This window comes from Gymnoscopelus microlampas (genome assembly GCF_963454915.1).
Source record: "Gymnoscopelus microlampas genome assembly, chromosome: 5".
NCBI classification, from domain to species: Eukaryota; Metazoa; Chordata; class Actinopteri; order Myctophiformes; family Myctophidae; genus Gymnoscopelus; species Gymnoscopelus microlampas.
The window spans coordinates 24,195,817-24,216,158 of record NC_139942.1 but is presented as its reverse complement, the minus strand read 5'-3'; the positions used below and the strand labels follow the sequence as shown (position 1 = coordinate 24,216,158).

At 41.7% G+C, this 20,342-nt stretch overlaps 2 protein-coding genes across 2 annotated transcripts in view; one reads left to right on the top strand and one right to left on the bottom strand.

The window, feature by feature from the left end:
• Window positions 1-480: 480 nt before the first annotated feature.
• On the top strand, window positions 481-11,375 carry plxdc2a (plexin domain containing 2a; the record flags this gene model as incomplete). Its single annotated transcript, XM_084056811.1, has 13 exons — window positions 481-676; window positions 2,176-2,402; window positions 2,673-2,816; window positions 3,069-3,138; window positions 3,591-3,713; window positions 4,361-4,479; window positions 4,570-4,669; window positions 4,898-4,993; window positions 5,406-5,487; window positions 5,893-5,953; window positions 6,045-6,273; window positions 10,550-10,707; window positions 11,160-11,375. The coding sequence occupies exons 1-13, from the start codon at window positions 580-582 to the stop codon at window positions 11,373-11,375; spliced, it is 1,722 nt and encodes a 573-aa protein (XP_083912937.1). The 5' UTR covers window positions 481-579.
• Window positions 11,376-12,892: 1,517 nt separating this feature from the next.
• Window positions 12,893-20,342, bottom strand: part of myripa (myosin VIIA and Rab interacting protein a) — a 33,278-nt gene continuing 25,828 nt past the window's right edge. Inside the window, exons 11-16 of the mRNA XM_084057629.1 lie at window positions 18,255-20,231; window positions 16,563-16,748; window positions 15,407-15,568; window positions 14,341-14,439; window positions 14,176-14,236; window positions 12,893-13,995 (exon numbers count right to left, since the gene is read on the bottom strand). Coding sequence (XP_083913755.1) covers window positions 13,982-13,995; window positions 14,176-14,236; window positions 14,341-14,439; window positions 15,407-15,568; window positions 16,563-16,748; window positions 18,255-20,231 — 2,499 coding nt within the window. The 3' untranslated portion in view covers window positions 12,893-13,981. The remainder of the gene's footprint in view (window positions 13,996-14,175; window positions 14,237-14,340; window positions 14,440-15,406; window positions 15,569-16,562; window positions 16,749-18,254; window positions 20,232-20,342) is intronic.

Genomic DNA, 20,342 nt, shown 5'->3' with positions numbered 1-20,342 from the left:
TATTATAAGTAGGCCTACAATTTCATGCCAATATACTTTTGTACTTTTACTCAAGTAAATTCAGAATCGTGGTATTGGTACTTTTACTTTAAATACAAATCTTGAGTACTTCCACAACCGCTCATTCTCTGCTGTAGTGTAGACTCTACTGACGCAGCGATGTTCCTCCTCCTCCTCGCAACATCTCTCTGTAAGAGCACTGCTTATCATTATGATGAACTACTGTCTGCCATACAAGCTTCAAGCCCTCATCGCACATATACAAGGATAAATAGGCCTTCAACTCTGCAGTATCGCATGGATCTCTTTACAGAGAAAGGGACGCCAAAGAATTAACGAGGAATACATTTTTTAGGCTATTTTACGCACGGGGCTTCGATCGTCAACTAACTTTACATTTATAGGCTACATAATGCAACACTATTTCGCTGTCCACGATAAGACTTGTACGGATTTTTTCTTTTCTTTGAGAAAGCAGAGCCTTTTTTGACCGGACAACTTTAAGAAAAAGAGAGTCAGACTAAACGTCAGAATTGCACATTTACGCGTTTTGTGAAGTTGGAACTTTGATTGGGAAGCATGATGGTTACTGCATTAAGGATAGTGCATCTCACCACGGGTATGGTGATGGCTTTACACTTCATTATCAGCCAGATGGAGATCATGTGTGTTTATGGTAAGTCTCAAAATCGCTCTTTTTTTAATCAGACATGGCATGAGAGGGCAATGTTGATGTGATCAACATTGCAGTCTATATAAGCCTATGGCCCCAGGACACTTCCATAAGAGTAAGGTACTGTAGGCTTCTAAAATGTATTTGATGATGTATTGTAGAGCTACACAATTATTGTGTTCTGGTCCTGTCCATGTTGCACCTCATTCACATCAAGTAAGCCTATCATATAGCATCATATTTCTATCGCATCTTATTTTTTTTGTGGCAAAAATGTTGCAGAGAGTTGAAATTTAACATATATATATATTTTTTTTTTATAAATATCTTTATTATTTTCAGTTAAGATTGACAAGTCAGAGCAGTTAGACATTTTTGAATTGTCTCCCTTTCCCCATCCCTCCCCCCACGTTGTTATCGTTTTCTTACTTTCTTTTCCAAAAAGACAATTAAAAAAAAATTAAGAATAAAATATAATCCAGACAAACAAACATAGGCCTACATGATATCAAGCTAGGTATATTTTGACCGTTAAGTCAATGGTCATATTATTATAAAGTTATTGCGCATAAATGTCATTCCATCATGAGATGACAAAATGTTTACTTTCTCCACCACCGTTTTAACATTAAAACAGTTGTTACTGATGTATAAGATGAAGTATAGAGCATCAGGCCTCATAGAGCCACACTGCTAATAGTGCCACTCCCCCATATCCCTTGTGCTGGGACTGTTGGTGTGAGGAATGTGAGACATTCCTTCACTCTCTGCTGTGAAGGAGAGTCTTAGCACACAGAGTTGTCACTGGAAGGGAGAATGATGGGGTGACCATGTGTGTGTTTGCCACATGGTGATGGTCGGGGATTGTTTTCGTCCCATTGCAGATAGCACCCACGATTGGAAGTGCTGTGTCTTCATCTAGACCGGGGGGTCTTCAACAGAGGGTCCGGGGACCCCTAGGGGGTCCTCAGAGGAGGGAGAGCTAGTGCATCTGCCTCAGAGTTACTACAGGGCCACCAAATCTTTGTGTGATAGGAACGTTTATTTTACATGAACCTCTTGAACCCTACCCTTTTCTATGGAGAACTTCAGCCAAAATAGCAGATCTACAAGCTCACAATGCCTGGCGCTGCGAGGCATTGTGAGCTTGTAGATCGGCATTGTGAGCTTGTAGATCGGCTTGTAGAATCTGCGACACAATTTTATACAATATGTAGTGGGGGTCCCTGCTTCATCTCTCTCTCAGCTAAGGGGTCTTCAAAAACATTGAAGACCCCTGATCTAGAGGATATCTTTGATATAAAGGGGCCTCCGCATTGAATAGGCCATTAAAGATTCCGCCAATTCTACCGCAGAAGCTCAAAAGTCCAGACGGTTTTACGCTTTAGGCAAATTTTGACCCTTAAAAGTTCTCTCAAACACAAAAATCAAGAATGGGTAAAAAACAAAAGAGGTGACTAAGCACTGTTACAAGAACATAGGCCCTCCTTTGTGATCCATAGGAGTCTACCAGCCTGAAACCAAGACACTGGCCCCTCCAGAAGTAGGGACTGACATAAATGAAGAGGGCCCCAAGATGAGGTGGAGGAGATGGGCATCAAGGAACAAGTCTGTGTCCCCTAGTTGGGCCGTTGATAAGAGGGGCCACTACCGAGATCAGCACCAGCTAGAGGAGTCTGACCCTGACCTGCTGACTGAGGAAGGACATGGCAATGCTACACAGATAGTGGTAGGTGAATATTGTTGTACAGTATGGTGCACTATTTATGAGCAGTTAGAGCAGAACTTAAACCCTCTAGACCAGTGATTCTCAAGCTGTGGGGTTGACACTGGTGGGCCGTGAGGATACTGCAAGTGGGCCCCCAAATATTTTGCAAAACAAATTGTAATCACACAAAAAGTCACAAAAAAAGCATTTTTTTTCTTTAAAATTTGAACAATGGACTTCCATAAGTTACTGTCCACCACTGGCTTCAACAATAGCGTTTTCGTTTGACAGGACATTGATCACATCTACTATACATCTAAAATGTACGGCTCAGGAGACCCTGCCAGCAGAGAGCTGTGGGTGGACATTGATGAGATGGAAGAAAGCAACTGGAAGGTCCATGGCTTCCTGTCCACCACCCACAGACAAGCAGCGGTATGGACTCTGTTCATGAGAATAGTTTGAATCATTGCTAGTCTTTATCTTCTGTGTATAAAATGGCCAATGGACGAATACATGAGAAAAGTGAAAATGTATAGAAGGCAAGATTGGAATCGTCGCAATCTTAATTCAGGGAATCGATTTTCTTCCAAACAGAATAGAACTAAAGACACACTGGGTCTGAAGTCTGAACTCAATACTTGTGTGTATTTTCTTATTCTCTTATATGCCTTCCTTTGCTTTCAGAGAGTGAATCTGTCCTTTGACTTTCCTTTCTATGGCCATATACTAAAGGAAATCACCGTGGCAACTGGAGGTAAGTGTTCTACGGCTACGCCACCACTCCATCTTTTGTCTGCAAATTATGAGTGGAGAATTATAAATGACTAAAATGTGTTGAGACATGGAATAAGGTACAGTGCAATATTTATACATTTTTGATCGCAATACTAATATACAGTAGGAAGCTTTAAGAAATTAACCTTTTTGTTTCAGTCCAGAATATCAGATGGAACCATACAATTGTAAGGTCATGAAATGGTTTATATCCAGTGTGTCTTCATGCCCTACAAAATAACTTAAGGTGACCTGTGTGTGTGTGTGTGTGTGTGTGTGTGTGTGTGTGTGTGTGTGTGTGTGTGTGTGTGTGTGTGTGTGTGTGTGTGTGTGTGTGTGTGTGTGTGTGTGTGTGTGTGTGTGTGTGTGTGTGTGTGTGTGTGTGTGTGCTTGTGTGTGTGCTTGTGCTTGTTTGCGTGCTCTCCTTCACAGGTTTCATTTACACAGGAGACATCATCCATAGGATGCTAACAGCCACTCAGTATATTGCTCCTCTGATGGCGAACTTTGACCCCAGCCTATCCCAAAACTCCACTGTGCTTTACTGTGACAACGGTAAGATTAATTTAACACATAAGTTGCTGGGAAGACCAACATTGAAAGCAATCCACCGAAGAAATACATTTGTACTGGAGAGGGTGATGCTGTACACAGTAAAACCGTTGCTTTACGACCTCAGATCAGACGAGACGACCGCTGAATTTAAGCATATTACTAAGTGGAGGAAAAGAAACTAACAAGTATAGGATGCAAAAAAGTGAAAATAGCCGATCTACAAGCTCACAATGCGTCGCAACATTAGATCGTCTATTTTCATTATTTTCAACATTTCCATTCCATTTCCTCAAAAGTTACGGTTTTATGGATCTATGATCTATGCAACGATGTGTACTGATATTGTGTGCATAGGTGGAAAAATTCACTGTAGGTGTGCTATCATTTCATTCATGCCTTTTCAAAGGAAATGTTCGCAAGCATGTTGGACAGTATCAGATGACAATCACACAGGCTGAGCAGCATCAAATGTATTTAACATTTAAACACTGACATTTTGGTCTGTGTGTGTGTGTGTGTGTGTGTGTGTGTGTGTGTGTGTGTGTGTGTGTGTGTGTGTGTGTGTGTGTGTGTGTGTGTGTGTGTGTGTGTGTGTGTGTGTGTGTGTGTGTGTGTGTGTGTGTGTGTGTGTGTGTGTGTGTGTTTAGGCACAGCGTTGGTGGTGCAATGGGACCATGTTCATCTACAGGACAGTTTTAACTTGGGAACCTTTACATTCCAGACCACCCTGCACAGTGACGGCCGTATCATCTTTGCCTACAAAGAGGTGGCACTCCTCTTCATCGTATTACATTACATTACATTACATTACAGGACATTACATTACATTAATTACTGTTATGTTATTTTTTCATAGATCTCCATTGACATCAACAACATCAGTGCAAATAATCACCCTGTTAAAGTGGGCCTCTCAGATGCATTTGTGGTGCTTCATGATTTGGAGCAGATTCCAAGTGAGTATAGCAGAATATAGAGATAAAAACTTTGATAATGTATCACTGCCATCAGAGGGAACCAAATACATTAATTAATCTTTTGAGGGATCAGTTATAAGACTGTTAATTCTGCAATTCTGCTAAATTCAAGGTAGAATTAAATTCAAGGTTCAAGATGTTCTTCTGTCAAAAGTGATGTAATACCAACACTAAGGATCTGCCCACTGTCATATGTTCTTGGTGCAGACGTCAGGAGGAGAACCATCTATGAGTACCACAAAGTAGACATCCTAAAATCCAAGATCTCCAATTCTACAGCCATTGAGATGCTACCTCTACCCAGTAAGTCATCTTTACTAACAGTTTAGAACATGGGTCTTCAACAGGGGGTCCGGGACCCCTAAGGGGTCCTCAGAGTTTCCACAGGGGGGCAACCAAATATTTTGTATTTACATTAACCCTACAGTACATATTAATAGAAAAAATAAACAAAAACTTGAATTTACACAACACTGATGATAGGGCTGTCAGACAAAGTCTATGAGGCTATCAATGAAATATGAAAAAGTTTAAATATGTAGTGGGGGTGCCTTCTTCATCTCTCTATCAGCTAAGGGGTCCTTGGCCAGAAAAACTGTTGAAGAACCATGGTTTAGACGCAAGCTGCACAGCTACTGTACACTATCTTATGCAAGGCTCTGTCCTTCTGCCTCTGACTCTTCTCACTCAGCCCATTGTATTTCTACATTCCCAGCATGTCACCAGTTCTCCAGCTGTGACGCATGTGTCACGTCTCAGATTGGCTTCAACTGCACCTGGTGTAGCCGACTGCAAAGGTACGCAGCAATTGTTTTAAGTTCAAATGCAATCACATATTCAACTCTCTATATCAACCCTGTAATTGTCTGAGATATGTTGCATTTCTATAGCATTAAAAAAGAGAGAGAGAGAGAGAGAGAGAGAGAGAGAGAGAGAGAGAGAGTCGATAGTTGCATGACTATACTTCTGCCACCTTTTGCTGCAAAAGGCTCTGATTATCATATTTCATTTAATTATAATACAAGTTACAACACAATTTATGCCCTGCTAGTTTAGAGAATTGTGTTTGTGTTCTTTAATTTTTCACTACAATAAATGCAATACCTTGTAGTCTTCAAATAATATCTACAATAATACACCAAGCGACACCAATGTCCTCTTCGCAATCATGATATCCTATGGTTTGTGCTTCCTGTTGTCAGATGCTCCAGTGGCTTTGACCGTTATCGACAGGACTGGGTGGACTCAGGCTGCCAAGAGGAGGTGCCCATTATTTTTTCTTAAATTGCATCAGCACTGGCTGTACCTCTCTACAAGAAAATATAATAATATAAATCGGTCCTTCTTTTTGCAGAGACGGGATCCTAGGTGCACCACCCCGGTTATGAACAAGTCACACAACACATTTCACAGCCTTGTGCACGTGACCACTCCCGTCATCTCGACCACGTTGCAGCAGAGGACCACCAGCACCACCTCCCTTCCCCTTACAAAGATCTCCACCACCAGCAGCCCCATCAGCAGCTCTACACCCAACAGATCTGTAGCTACTCCCCAGTCAACTACCAGCACACCTACGGAAGGTTGGTTCTTGTACTTGTAATTGTTACCTTACTGGCACAATGTAACAATTACAAAATAAAAATATGAATGTTATTACCTTCCATTATGCTTACCAATCAAAATGTCTGCAGTGAAATGGATCTGTTTGTCAGCAAAGGAGTCTATTTGTTTTTTCATAAGCATGCACTGCTTTGAAGAAAGTGTTTTTAGACAGTACACACATTCAGTGGTGGAAAGTAATTGCGTACTTACGGCGCGCTCCCACCAAAACATGGTCGGCTAGCGTTAAACGCAGGTTGTGCACGGCCACAGTTTTTTGCAGCCAGCGGATTCTAAAAAACGGGAGTGACGCGCCTGTCACTCACTTTCAGGACCCTCCCCGTAGCCCGCACCGCCTTCTGCCTTGAGCACTATGCTTGAGCACCATGGTGCCTCCTGAGTCTTGGGACGGTGCGCCTTCAACACACCCGATTGGGCAGAGGGGGAAAATCAGCTCCTGCCTCCAGCAAGTCGTGTAGAGCGGATATACGCACGGTCTGCGCGACAGGCGGAAAGATCCGCCTTTGCGTGAATCCACGCATTTACATTGACAAAGCATTGGCAGATTCTGCCCCAGAGGTAAAATAAAAGTGCGGTGGGAGCGCGCCCTTAAGTACAATTTTGGGTTACTTTTACTTTACTGGAGTATTTCCAATTCTCAATACTTTTACTTCTACTCGACTACATCTCTTCCAAAACAGAGGCAAATATTGTACATTTCGGCCATTTGAAAATAGCCGATCTACAAGCTCACAATGCGTCGCATCGCGACGCATTGTGAGCTTGTAGATGTGCTATTTTCAAAATATTTTTACACATTTGAAAACTTGTGAAACGGAACATTCTGCATAGTGAGTACTTTCTACTTTTGGTACTTTAAGTACAATTTGATGCCAATACATTTGTACTTTTACTCAAGTAAATGTAGGACTTTTACTTGTAACAGAGTATTTCTACATTGTAGTATTGATACTTTTACTTAAGTAAAAAATGTGAGTACTTTTTCCACCACTGCACACATTATGGGTATGAAGCTCTTGTGTCTATGGCTACCGCTGCCTTGTACCATTGGCATCACAGAAGTACACAAACCGTAAGCCCAGTAATGACTGCCCTCGCAGGTATTATTGCCGTGATGTTGTGTATGTTGCCTTGAGATCAATGCAATATAGACTCCATGAACTTGCCAAGTGATGCTGAGAATGTGTTGAAGAATGTGCCATAGTTACAGTACTGGACAGACGTGATTTGCTGAGGTTGAAATTAGTTTCTAATAATGTCTTTACCACCACGTAGCAACTCATAATGTAATAAAACTACATTATGAGTGCATAACGTAATAATGGCTTTTCGCATAATGTAATAATGTATTACATTACACATTCATTATTACAGTATGTAAAAGGTCATTACTACATTATGTGCTCATGGTTTTATTATGAGCTTTAATTATATCTTAAGTGTGCAGCAAGTATGAGTTGCTGCACACCAAGCCGGATCATTTTACATTGATGAGTCTCACTGTTTTTGCCCATGTTTATCTGTGCTGTTGTGAGACCATGCAGTCACTTCCTATTCCGGACTATTTCTGCACAGGGTAGGGCTACTGTTATTTATTTTCATCTCGTCAGTAACTGTTTGTTGTCACTGCATGGTATTCTGGCCCAAGTTATTCAGACTCCGTCAGAGGTATGACAGTTTGAGGGTCAAGTGGTCAGCTATTTGCCAGCCCACTGTTAACTCATAGATGAGCATATACAATGTCATGTTAAATACTGCATACTCTGCCCAGTTGCTGAGGGATGACGGTATGGATGTGTATCTGCCTGTGTGGCTGGGGCGGTTTGTTTTGACATGTGCTCTTTCCTGGAAGGAAAAGGTAGAGTTGTTCTTTAGAGTAATCTCAAGGTTAACAGCAGTTCGATGGTGGGTGGAGCATGGCAGGGTTCTGAATGCTACAGGGGGGGGGCATTGATTCTTGGTACTGTATGGCACTGTACCATACAGTGTTATACAGTACCATAGCACTGTACGGCACTGAACTGTACTGTATGGCACTGTGCTGCACTATGAATTATTATTTTTTATATATAAAATGACTACGTCCTCTCTCCTCAATATAACATCAAATTAAAGTCAATTATTATAAATAATTAAAATAACCTTTATGCTGATTAGGATGAGATTTTTGGCCTGTCCATCATTCTACTTCAGCAGGACTTTTAGTTTGTCAATTGTAAGCTAAATGTAAAAATATATATATATTTTTTACATTAAGTATGATCTTATTGGTAAACAGTGTTTTTCATATATCTCCAAAGTATAGATCAGTTTATCAGTGTCCCCATATTTCATGTCATCCCTAGTTACATTCATCAAAAAAACATTGTAAATACAGTTTAGAATTTGTAACATATAAATATAAACAATCATGTATTGCTCATAATATAATCAATATGTACACATAATAATAACGCTTCAAATCAAAGTACACAGCTTTAGCTAACATGTTTAGCAAGTACTGTAATTAGCAAATTAGCTTGAAATTATAAACCCTATTGCAGTCAACCCTGTTTCTTTTCCATAGTAATGCCTTGTAACGGGGTTGACAAAACTAATAAAACATGAATGAAAGAAAGTCATAAACTATGAAATTACACAGCCTGAGACGGCACAATACAATTTATTGTCATTTTAACGTGTGGTTATTCATTACTGTAGCTATTTAAAAAGTGATGATTCAAGTTATTTTACCGATGTATAGGCACCGATGTTGTGCTCCTTGAAATTCCTGTTATTTTAAAAAATCGGCATGGTAGAGTTTATTAATACATTATGTAGTACATCTGCAGTGGTTGGAGGTGGTCTCCCTACTCTTCCATTGAGAAATGTAGACCCTGGTGTCGGGTAGGACATCTAAGTGCAATATCTCTCCTAGCCAAGCAGGGATTCCATCTTGGGAGAACAGCAGAAATTTCGTCTCCCACGCAAGGTTTCGGACAAGACATGAAAATTACAGATTGCAGCTTAAACTCTAAAGCATCTTATGAAGGCCAGCATCCCGAAGAACACTTCAAAGTCACTATACGAGAAACCTGTAAAGTGTGTGAAAGTTCTGCAATGTGGTGGTGAGGTCATCAGACTTTGAATACAGAGATTCCTTGTTTCATTCCCATGCATTCCATGGAAGTTCCTCTCTTAACTACAGGTTCATGTTTTGAAAGTTAACACCAAGAAGTACTCTTCAGCACTAGGAGAACCTGCCTAGAGTGTGAAGTTTCTGTGTGTACAGTGTTGAGGTCCTCAGAACTTGAATACAGAGGTTACTTTTTCGATTTCCACGCCTTCCATGGTTATGCTGGTGAAGGTCCTCTCTTAAATACAGAGCATGTTTTGAAAGTTAATATCCAGAAGTACACTTCAAGAGCACTAGGAGAATCTGTCAAGAGTGTGGCGTTACCATTGGTGCAGTGGTAAGGTCAGGTAACCGCAGCCTCTGCAGGTTAAGCAGGTTCAAGTGCCCCTCTCTCCCAGTGTTTTAGTCTCACAAACCCAGAGAGGTTAAGTTGTGGCAAGAACATGCTCACCCTAATGAGCCTTCTATACTGAGTGATGATGTCAGTATCATGGTCAATATCATGTGACAAGGGCCTGATATCCCATCCCTGTGACAGGGCTGTGACAAGCTGTCAGGCTCTGTCTTAGCCCTGTCACAGGGATGTCAGGATCTGTCACAGCCCTGTCACATCAGGCCCCTCTCAAAGCACTGTGTGACAGGGCTGGTAACATGGTTACATGACAGGGGCCTGTGACAGGGCCATGACAGCCCTGCCATTCAGTGCTGTGAGAGGGGCCTGATGTGACAGGGCCTGATACCCATTTGCAAGTCTACTTTCTCCCTGGGCAGTAGGCTAATAATTGCATAATAATAATCACATCCTAACAGTTCAGTAAAATCTGATAAGTAAATCGATTAGATGTTTTCTACATGATATAAGCATCACAATACACAATAAAGACATGTCTTACATTTTAATTGGGTGTTGGGGGCGGTAAAGGACCTGGATATTGGATAGGGGCACTGGCCCAAAAAAGGTTGAGAAACATTGGTATCTTTTTACAGTGTTCTGTCAAATAAACTTCCACTGTCATAATTCGTCACTCATAAAATAATATGCAATCGATATGGTTATTTGCAAATGAGATTAGATGAAGTTCAGTAAGCAGTGCATTTGAACTGTATCTTCTGTGCCACAGCAACTGAGTTGGACGCCCCGGAGGGCACAGAGGAGCAGCTCCAGACTGGTCTCCTGGTGGGTGTCATCCTGGTGATGGTCATCATGGTGAGCGCCATCCTTCTGACTGTCTACTTGTACAACCACCCCACCTCCAATGTCAGCCTGTTCTTCATGGAGGTCAGTGTGTGTGTGTGTGTGTGTGTGTGTGTGTGTGTGTGAGCGAGTGAAAAAAGAAAAGAAAATGTTTGAAAATGTGTGTTCTATAGTCCAAAATAGGGACGCCAATTTGAAAATGGCTGATGAATGTATGGTTGTCTATATTCTCTATAACGTGTGTGTCACATGTAGACGGACGGCCGTGGATTCTGATGCAGTCGGGGTCCATCTATAATCTGCAAAAATATTCAGAAGTAAAATACTGTATGCTTAAAAGAACTGAATTTGAGGTTAAATGTGAACGCTAGGGGCGGCAGTTGCCATCCCCTGGGACCCCAAATGACGCCCTTGCGCAGAACAGGAACAGTAAGGTTCACGCAGTTAATATTCCCCCCAGGTAATGCATCCAATCTTCCCCTAACTGACCTCTCTATTTACAGTCTCCACCTTTCTCTTTGCCCATTTCCAAACAGAGGCGCCCCACCCGCTGGCCAGTAATGAAGTTCCGTCGGGGTTCAGGGAACCCCTCCTACGCTGAGGTGGAGGCCCCTGGCCAGGAAAAAGACAGCATTGTGGTCATAGACCCCAAACAGTCCTTCATCATATCAGGTAGAAGAGAGAGCGAACAAAAAGAAGGCTTTATCGTTCCTGATCAAAGGGAGCGTTTTCTGGTTTCAGACAACTCCTGACTAGAACTACTGTGTGTATCCCGGGAGTCTTTATGGACAGAGCTGGTTCTCTTTATGCGCTGGAGGCACGGAAGCGTTTCTTCCTTGAATTGGTTGAATGGTTCCTTGAATTGCTTTCTGTTCGTCTATTGCTTGAGTTGAGCTTGAGGACAGAACTGACTCATTGCCAGCCTGCCGGCAATGGTCGGTCAGGGACCAATCAGCAGCCTCAGTCATAAATATCAATACAACTGAAAAACACGTTTTTTCAATGGTAGTGGATGGAGAGAGGATTTTGGTCCAACAGCAACCAGTCGGTGCAAAGAGGGGTGGGACCACGGGCAGGACTTGACAAAGGGTCAATTGGAACTGGAGAAGGTGATGGAAGTAAAATGTGTAACATAAAGGTGGTGTAAGTGATAATTATTTGAGTGTTAAATAGCTCTATACTCCGATAGTAATCATTACTGGAGTGTTCAGTAACAGGGGTCTCCCGTCTCCAGCTCTTTATGAAAGATAATAATCGGGATACCAATTTTATCCAATCAGGAGGAGAGAGAACGTGTTATACAAGTGAAATTGTAAGTGATGAAAAAAAATGAGCAGACAAAATCGGAACTGGAACACTATAAAATATAAACTGATAACTGACCTATCCGTGGTTCTCTCTCTTGATTGAATAAAACGTGTATTTCGACCTGAAAAATGTATCATCTGTTTACTAGAGCTAGAGATATCGGGAGATTACTATCGGAATATAGAGCTTCAACTTTTAAACTAAAAGTTTGTTTTTAAACAAAGAAATATCACATACAACACCTGTAACTCAACATAGGATACATTTTTACTAATTGACTCAGCTACAACAATGTGGCTTCTTTTTTAATGTATTGTATGATTGTATTTGCTTTGAGCCATTACTCCTCCAAGGACTGACTGTGACTAATGAGAGGAAAGTTTTTTCTTTTTTTTTTACAGCATAAATCTGTACTAATGTAAATATTCCTCTGTCTGGTGACAGGTATGTGTGAAGACGTGGATGTCACAGAGTGACAAATCGACTGAAACTAACTTATTGTGTTGTTCTCTGCTCAGGTCATTCACCTGTGTTTACTGCAACATATCCTAAAGGATAGGCTGAAAATTAAAATGTTTTATTATGGTGTATGTTTGCCTCCAAAGACGGCTTGTTATTTTCCAGAATTGTTGTGTGTTGTTCCCACACCTCCTTCAGATTCAGGAATGTCGTACATGGATGCTATATCCTCCTCGTCTCAAAAATACAGACGAAATTCCGCACCTTTTTTCACCCACCTTCATGTACCTTAAAGGAGGCAGTGAAACGGTTTAGGTCCTGTGCTTGCATGACAACTAATGAGAAAATGTTCACCTTCAGTGGAACAAAAGTTTTAAACTTTGTCAAAATATACGTATATATTTGTATTTATTATATTCCAGTATAGTGGGAATAAACTGAAACGATGCAACCAATTTACTGATTGATTTATTGCACACATTAAACATGTACATTTGGAGGCTATAAAGACCAAACAACAGTACAGATTGCTGTGACATATTAAAATTTAAATACATGTATTATTATCTGTAGTCAACAATTACTGTAATCAATAGTTTTCAGTATAACAAGTTATCGATTTAGTATATGATAGTTTTTCCCACATCCTTAATATTCTTGAACTATTCACATTGATGATCTATAAACTGTTAATTTTGCAAACATATAAAATAAGTGCAGTTTTAATCACAGATTTTGTCCAGAGGCTACACAACTGGTTTGGGAAGATAACAGAACCGTACTGTTATAGTACTGAATAAATATGGCTTCTTTCACTAAATTGTTGAAACGTCAACAAACAAAACATGATTGACATCCCATAAGGTGCACACTATAAAAAATGGTAAAATCTTAATTTAAGTATACTATATACTAATTCCCAAACTATTTTCTCTCTGGACATCAATGACTAAGTTGAATAAGTTTCATGTCGGTCAGCCCCATGAAATCAATTCCAAACCCATGAGGAATTCTGAGGAATGTTGAATACTGAAAGTAGCTGAAAGTAAAGACTTTTGTGTCTGAAGATACAACCATATTTAGCAATGCAACATACTGTGCCATAGCTGTGTTCTTTGAGGTGTAGTGTACAGTAGATTAGGGCTGGGCAAAATGGACAAAATCAATTATCACAATATTTTTGACCAAATATGATCGTATTGTGATAAATGTGTTCCTTTGTTATTTGTCAAAAATATTCACATCGTGCCGCGTTGTGAGCTTGTAGATCAGCTATTTTTGAAAAAAGAATTAAGTATAAAATAGGGCTCAAGAGATGAAAAACAGGAAAAGACCACACTTATGCCATGTCACGATATTACAATATCCAAAATCCCAGACAACATCTAGTCACAATATTGATATAACATCAATATTTTGCCCAGCCCTACTTTAGATTTAAGGCAGATAGCACCAGGTCCCACAATGTGACCTACAGTATAAAGTCTGCAGAGTGACAGGGTCGAGGCACTGCTGTGGTTGTACAGTAGATAATGCAGCGGTTGGTTCCCATTTGGTAGGGTCTTGCACATGGCACTGTCTGGGTGTCATCCTAGATTTTCTTGCCTTTGGGACATGGTCAAGTAAAGATACGGTGCATTTGTGTTTCATTGTCTAAATGTCAATTTTTCTCTGGAATATAAAAGTGAGATAAAAATAACAACAACAAATAAACTATGAAGCTATCTCACCTCTGAAAGCTGAAAATGTCTTGGTGAATAGATCAAACTGGTGTAAAATAATTACCTTTCATTGGTGGTGCAGGTAGCCGTCTCCTAAGCTGTCTTGTTGAATCCAGGGTGATTGGCTGCAAGGACAAGCATTAGAAAATGTGACGTCCTTGTCTTAATCCAACACGTAGACATTTCTTACTAGCTTGCAGTTTAATCATAACATATTTTCATACAGTACCATGATTGGAACGGCCTTGGCCTTGGTTAAGCGTGGCCGAGTGTCCACATTTAACCCTGCGTTCTTCAAAGCAGCAATTCTAACCGAGATGTCAGATATCTAGACCACATTTGAGAGGATACATGTTAAAATAGCTGTAAAAGCAGTTATGTACACCAGTAACATTAAAAGCTCAGGGTCTCTTGAGCATTCATAGAAATATATTGTATATGAATGTGTGCAGTGCACACAAAGGGCAAGATAAATGAAGCATAGCGTTAGTTCATGCAGGACACAGAAGTCGTGCACGCCAAAGCTGTAACCAGCGGTCAGTCAGCTGATGTGAACATCAGCTTTCTATTCCCCATTCACACCTCAGCTGGTCATTACGTCACTCACTCATACTCCAATCACAGCTCACACATTAGCAGAAAGGTTCCTTTAAATACGGTTCAAATTCTCTAGGTCTCTGCTGGTCTTGCTGCCTGACCACTTCTGCTAAGCTGCCTCCTCCACCCCAGCCTCCACCTTTTTTGATAATAGTCTGGCATAGGCTAAAATACTGTGATTATCATGTATATCTGCTTGTTTAAAGTCTGTATAGGCTAAAATACTGGTGATTATCATGTATATCTGCTTGTTTAAAGTCTGTATAGGCTAAAATACTGGTGATTATCATGTATATCTGCTAAGTCATCTAATATGTCACAATACTGCTTATTGTTCACATTGTATCCCTATGGGGGATTTGCTTAAGCATTCTCTGAATATATGCTTAGCAGGCTGCTTCGACAAAATTCAGTGAATATTCTCCCAAGAGCGGAGCTTTAACGCCAAGTTTAACTGTATTCCATTTGTGGCAATAAATGGTGATCTTAATCTACTGAGACGAGAGTGTTTCTTATTGAACTGACTATAGGTCTGATCCTTAAACCAGCAAGGTTCCATGTGGTTTGGGGACATGGCCTTGATACCATCTCTGAACACAGTAGTATTAAAGATCACACTCTGGCAAATGCCTTCATCGCCAAAATAACTTATACAGGTAGCAGAATTATGTTATCAGATTAAGCTTGTCCCTACCCACCTGTAGTTCAGACTGTTGAACTTTGGCAGCTGCTGATGCAACCTGTTCTTCCAGGAATGACAACTCCTTGTCAGAAGTGGCATCGCTGACACCCCTGGCACACTCCTCCAGGTCACTCAGCTCTGCCTCCAGGCTGAACACCGTACCTGCAGCCACATACACCTAGAACAATAAGAGGTTAACACAGCTGAAAAGGTTTCTTTACAGAATGAGATGTCTTCCATTTTTAAAGGGTCTACACCATGAATTTTAACTTTTTCTTCATTTTTGTGTGTTTTTGGTCTCCCCCACCTCTCTTCTGTTCCAACAAATACCCGACTTCGAGCATGCAGGCTTTCATAGGCTATCTGTGGTTTTCATGTAAATTGGTCTGAAAACAGTCCGTCAGATTTGTTCCCCCACCCTACGTCACGTCTGGGAACAATTCCTCCCGTTTTTCAGTTCTAACCAAAAAAAAAAAAATCCTCAAAAAAAAAAACATTTTTTTTTTCATTTTTAAATTTTTTTTTTTTTTTTTACTTTTTCCACACAGAACCAGGACATGACATGCATACAAACTGGCTCAATAGCGCCCCGTGCCAAACAGGACAATGTGGTATTGCAGGTGAAAGTGCTTTATAAGCCAAGTTAGTTGGAATGAGTATATCTGAGGCTTGATTTAGACTCAAACCTTTTGAAAAACGTTTGAGGGACATAAACAATATGATATCAAATATTATTATTATTTTTTAAATTCATGGTGTAGCTCCTTTAAAGTATGAGTTATTGCTGATTATACGTAAGTGAAAGTCTTAGAAGGCTCTTTCAATATTAGCAAGTCAACATCAAGTAGCAATACCTTTCTACATTTTAGAATGTGATCCTGCAACAATACCAAGAACTATAGTAGGAATTCAACTGTACAGTATTCTCTTGTTGTGTCTTGTTGTGTCTCTTGTCTCAAAAGAACAGCATCAGTGAAACCCCTAAAATAAAGTATACAGCAATTCGAGTGAAATGGATTGCAAGTGCGACGTGTTCAGCATCCAAATTCTGGGAGCAAGATTTGAGGTAGACAGAAGAAAGCACAAGTACAGTTGCAACTCAGGTCAGTTTCACTAAGAATAGAGGGTTTAAGTGGTTAAACATAAAAGCAAATTATGTTGAATCCCCTCACATTCTCTTCCATCCTGGAGAACTGTTGGTCCAGCTTCTTGGGGTCAGTGTTAGGGGGCAGGGAGAGGATGCAGGGCTGGGTGCTACTGTCCTCTCGGCCCTCCACACCTTGTAGCAGCTCCTCTGTAGCGTTCAACACCTTCAGCACCTCAGTGGTGATACTGCACAGTGACAACGCTGAGTACCTCTGTATAGCACCGCACACATGCATGCATACACACACACACAAGCACATACAGTACAAATTACATTAAGGTACACATGGGGAAAGATCAAATGCCCTCAGAAAAAAAGAGGGCTAATAAGCCAAATATGCCTTAACCCATTGAGACCTGAAGCCGATTCTACATGTCTCCTAAATCTCAACAGTATTCTGAAAAATGTATGTTTCTTTATCAGTGGTGCTCAATATTTTTCATGTCAAGGACCGCCAAAATTATATGTAATTGGCCGCGGACCCCCATCAAAATATCTTGTTCCAGGGACCCCCCCAGAAGCAAAGATTTGAGTTAAAAATGTTCGCTTTAAAAAATATATATATTCAAAGATTTGCACACATTTTCACGATCTAAAAAAAAATAGCAGATCTACAAGCTCGTAGCGCGGCACTCGTGGACAAATGACATCATCAACTTGTGAAGGGCATTGTCCCCAAGCCCCCAGAACCTCTGTAGAACACGTCGCCTGGTGGTCAAATCTGAGATTGCAATACTTCCGCATTTAAAACGCTACAGCGCATGCTTCAATCGTCTGAAACGCTAGTACGCCTGCTCTATATTGGAGCCAATCCAGGAAGTAGAGGTACTTCCAGGCGCTTCATGCGCTTGTTAGCAACTTTCATTGAAATGAATTGGTGGGTGCCGAGCAGTCCGCCCTCTAGATATATTATAACTCTATGGTTGTCCCCTTTGAGTAGAACTATTTCTAAAATAAATAAAATATTTAAGGTATTTTTAATTTTACATTTTAGTTATAGAGGGCAATTATAATGCATTAAGGCATACTTGGCTTATTAGCCAGGGATCCTTTTAAGGTCCTTTCACACTGGAAGCGTGATGAATAAACGATCCGAAAATATTTCACATCAAAGTAATGATTTGGTGATACTCATACAGGTTGCTTTTATGTGCAATGAAAAATGGACCTTGTTTTGAAAAACAATTATAATAATTACATCGCCTTCTCACAGTGTAATATTCACATTCTGTGTGGATGTACCCGTGACACAAACAGCAGTTTAAATTCATTTGATTTATCTCACGAAATAAACGCTCCCAAGTCTAGTAAGAACCTTTACTATTAGCTAAGCAGAGTACTGTAGTGTGTACATTCTCACCTGCACTATCAATGTTGATATAAAGTGTACTGTTTTCACTACTGCTTGGTCTCTATCCTAACAGAGGCAGGAAAAATCAGAGAGGATTAATAGAGAGAGGAGTATAATAGGAGTATGAAGTGAAAAGTGTTAGTCGCTGCTGTTTAATTATTTGTATTGCAGACTTTATGTCTTGAGATCATGATACACAGAGCATCTCTTTAACAACCAAACGATCTGCGTCATCATTGATGCCGTAATCATATAAGCACCTTGTGCCACTCTTTGCCTGTTCTAAGGGTCTTTATCTGGAGAGATTGCTCAGGGTATCACCACCGTGAGAGAAGTCAAAATCCTGCTCTGATTTGCGGTCCTTACATTCTGGATCTCCTGAGGTGACAGGATGCCCTCCTGGTCAGTGGGGACTTCCTCTTCCAGGCCTTCCTCCTCTCTCATCGCGGGTTCTTTTTCCATCTCCTCCGCTGGCTCCTTTGCACGTGGGTCCCCTCCGCATTCCCCGAGAACATCTCCCTCCCACTTTGTCACTGGCTCCTTTGATGGCATTTCCTCTCTTGTCTCCTCCGCTTCCTCCTCCTTTCTGCTCCGTTCCTCCTCTGCAACCTCCTTGTGTGTCTTTTCTTCTCTTGCCTCCACCTCTATGTTTTGTTTGTTCACCCACTTGGGTTCATCCACCTCTTTCTTGTTCGTCACCCTGTCAGGCAGTGTACACTCCTTTGGTTGTGCATCAGTTACACGTTGATATGTCTCTAACTCCTGATGCTCACTTTTGATTGCTTGTAACTCATTCTCGTCTTTTCTACCAATCATTTCTTTACTTTGGACAGTTTCGTTCTTGTTCTCGTTTCTCTCCTCTGGTTCTTTGCTTCTCATCTTCATTTCTGCCGGTCTCTCCATCTCTTTGTGTACATGCATCTCATCCATAGAAAGCATCAGCATGCTACTGATGATTCTGTCAAACTCTGCATCTTCCTCATCACTTTGTGCTCTCTCCCATGTCCCCGTCCTCTCTGTGGATTCTCCTGTCTCTTCTTCCTCTGCCTTCCCCTCTTCCGCCATGACCGTTCCGTCCACAATGCTCTCTTCTTGGAATTCTGTTGCTGTGCTTTGAATCACCATCCTCTCGGCAGCTTTGTTCTCAATTTTCTCTGCGTGAACCTCTGATTTGGATGCTTTCTCCTGTGTGTCCACTGCCTCTTTCCCAGTTTCAACCTCTCTCGACTTCTCTGTCCTCACATCTTCCGTCTTCTCCCTGCTGTCCAGCAGGTCCCCGGTCACTGCTGCTTGCACGTCATCTCCTCTGGTTTCGTCTCCATTCCCGTCTGGCTGCTTCAGTTCGTCCAACACCGCCTCAAACATATTCAAATCCAAGTCAAACCCAATGCTTTCTCTCCTGGACTCAGTGTCGAACTGCGGCTCCTCCCTCTCCACCTCAGCCTCTCCACTGTTGACCTCCTCTCCCCTGCCTCCTTCCTCTCCCTCTCCCACTCTGTCCAGCTCATCCTCGGTGGAGGAGAACTGACAGGCGCTGACTAGACAGGTCAGCGTGTGCACCTGCTTCTCCCTCCTCCACAGGATTCCTTCATCGACCTCCTCATTCCTTTCCGTCGCCTCCTCCGCTCGGCCGAGACTGTCCAACTCATCCTCGGTGGACGAGTACTGGGTGGCGCTGACTTGGTGAGTGAGTCTGCACAGCTTCGACCCCAACTCCTCTCTCTCCTCCCGCTCTTCCTCGCCGAGGCCGATTCTGTCTAGCTCATCCTCTGTGGATGAGAACTGGTTAGCCCCGACCTGGCTCTCTAACACGCGCAGCTGGCAGGTGAGACGCTCTGTCCTCTCCTCCTCCCCTCCGTCCTCCTCTTCTTCCTCTCCCTCCCTCTCTCCCTCACTCAGGCTTACCACTGCCGGTACGCCCTCCATCACATGAATGTCGTCTTCACCCTTTCCCTCCCCTCTTCTCCACTCTCCCTCATAGTCGTCATCGTCCTCCGTTCCTCTGGTGTCCACATGCTCATTCTGATCTCCTTGCCACCCCCCGCACCTCCTCTCATCCCTCACTTCGTCGCTGTCGCTCTGGTCATCAGAGTGGTGGTCGTCTTCTGAGGTGGAGGAGTGGGAGCTGCTAACTTGGTCAGCTAGTTGTTGTAATCTGGAAATCAGTTCCTGACTCATTATGTGACCGCCAGTTACTTCACTCTCAAAGTCCACGGGTTCCGGGGTTGTGGCCCCTGAGGTCAAAGTGTCAGGAGTTGCAGCATTAGAGACCTGTTGGGAGAGGTTGTCCTTTTGCTCTCTGCACATCTGCATTGGTTCGCCTACAAGCACGCTGTTGATATCCTGTGAGTGTAAGAAAAAATAAGTGAAAGAAATCAGTTCAAGAAATGTACCTTTGTGTCAAACTTAAGACACATTAGGAGTTGTCAAATTCTAATATACTGTACATCTTTG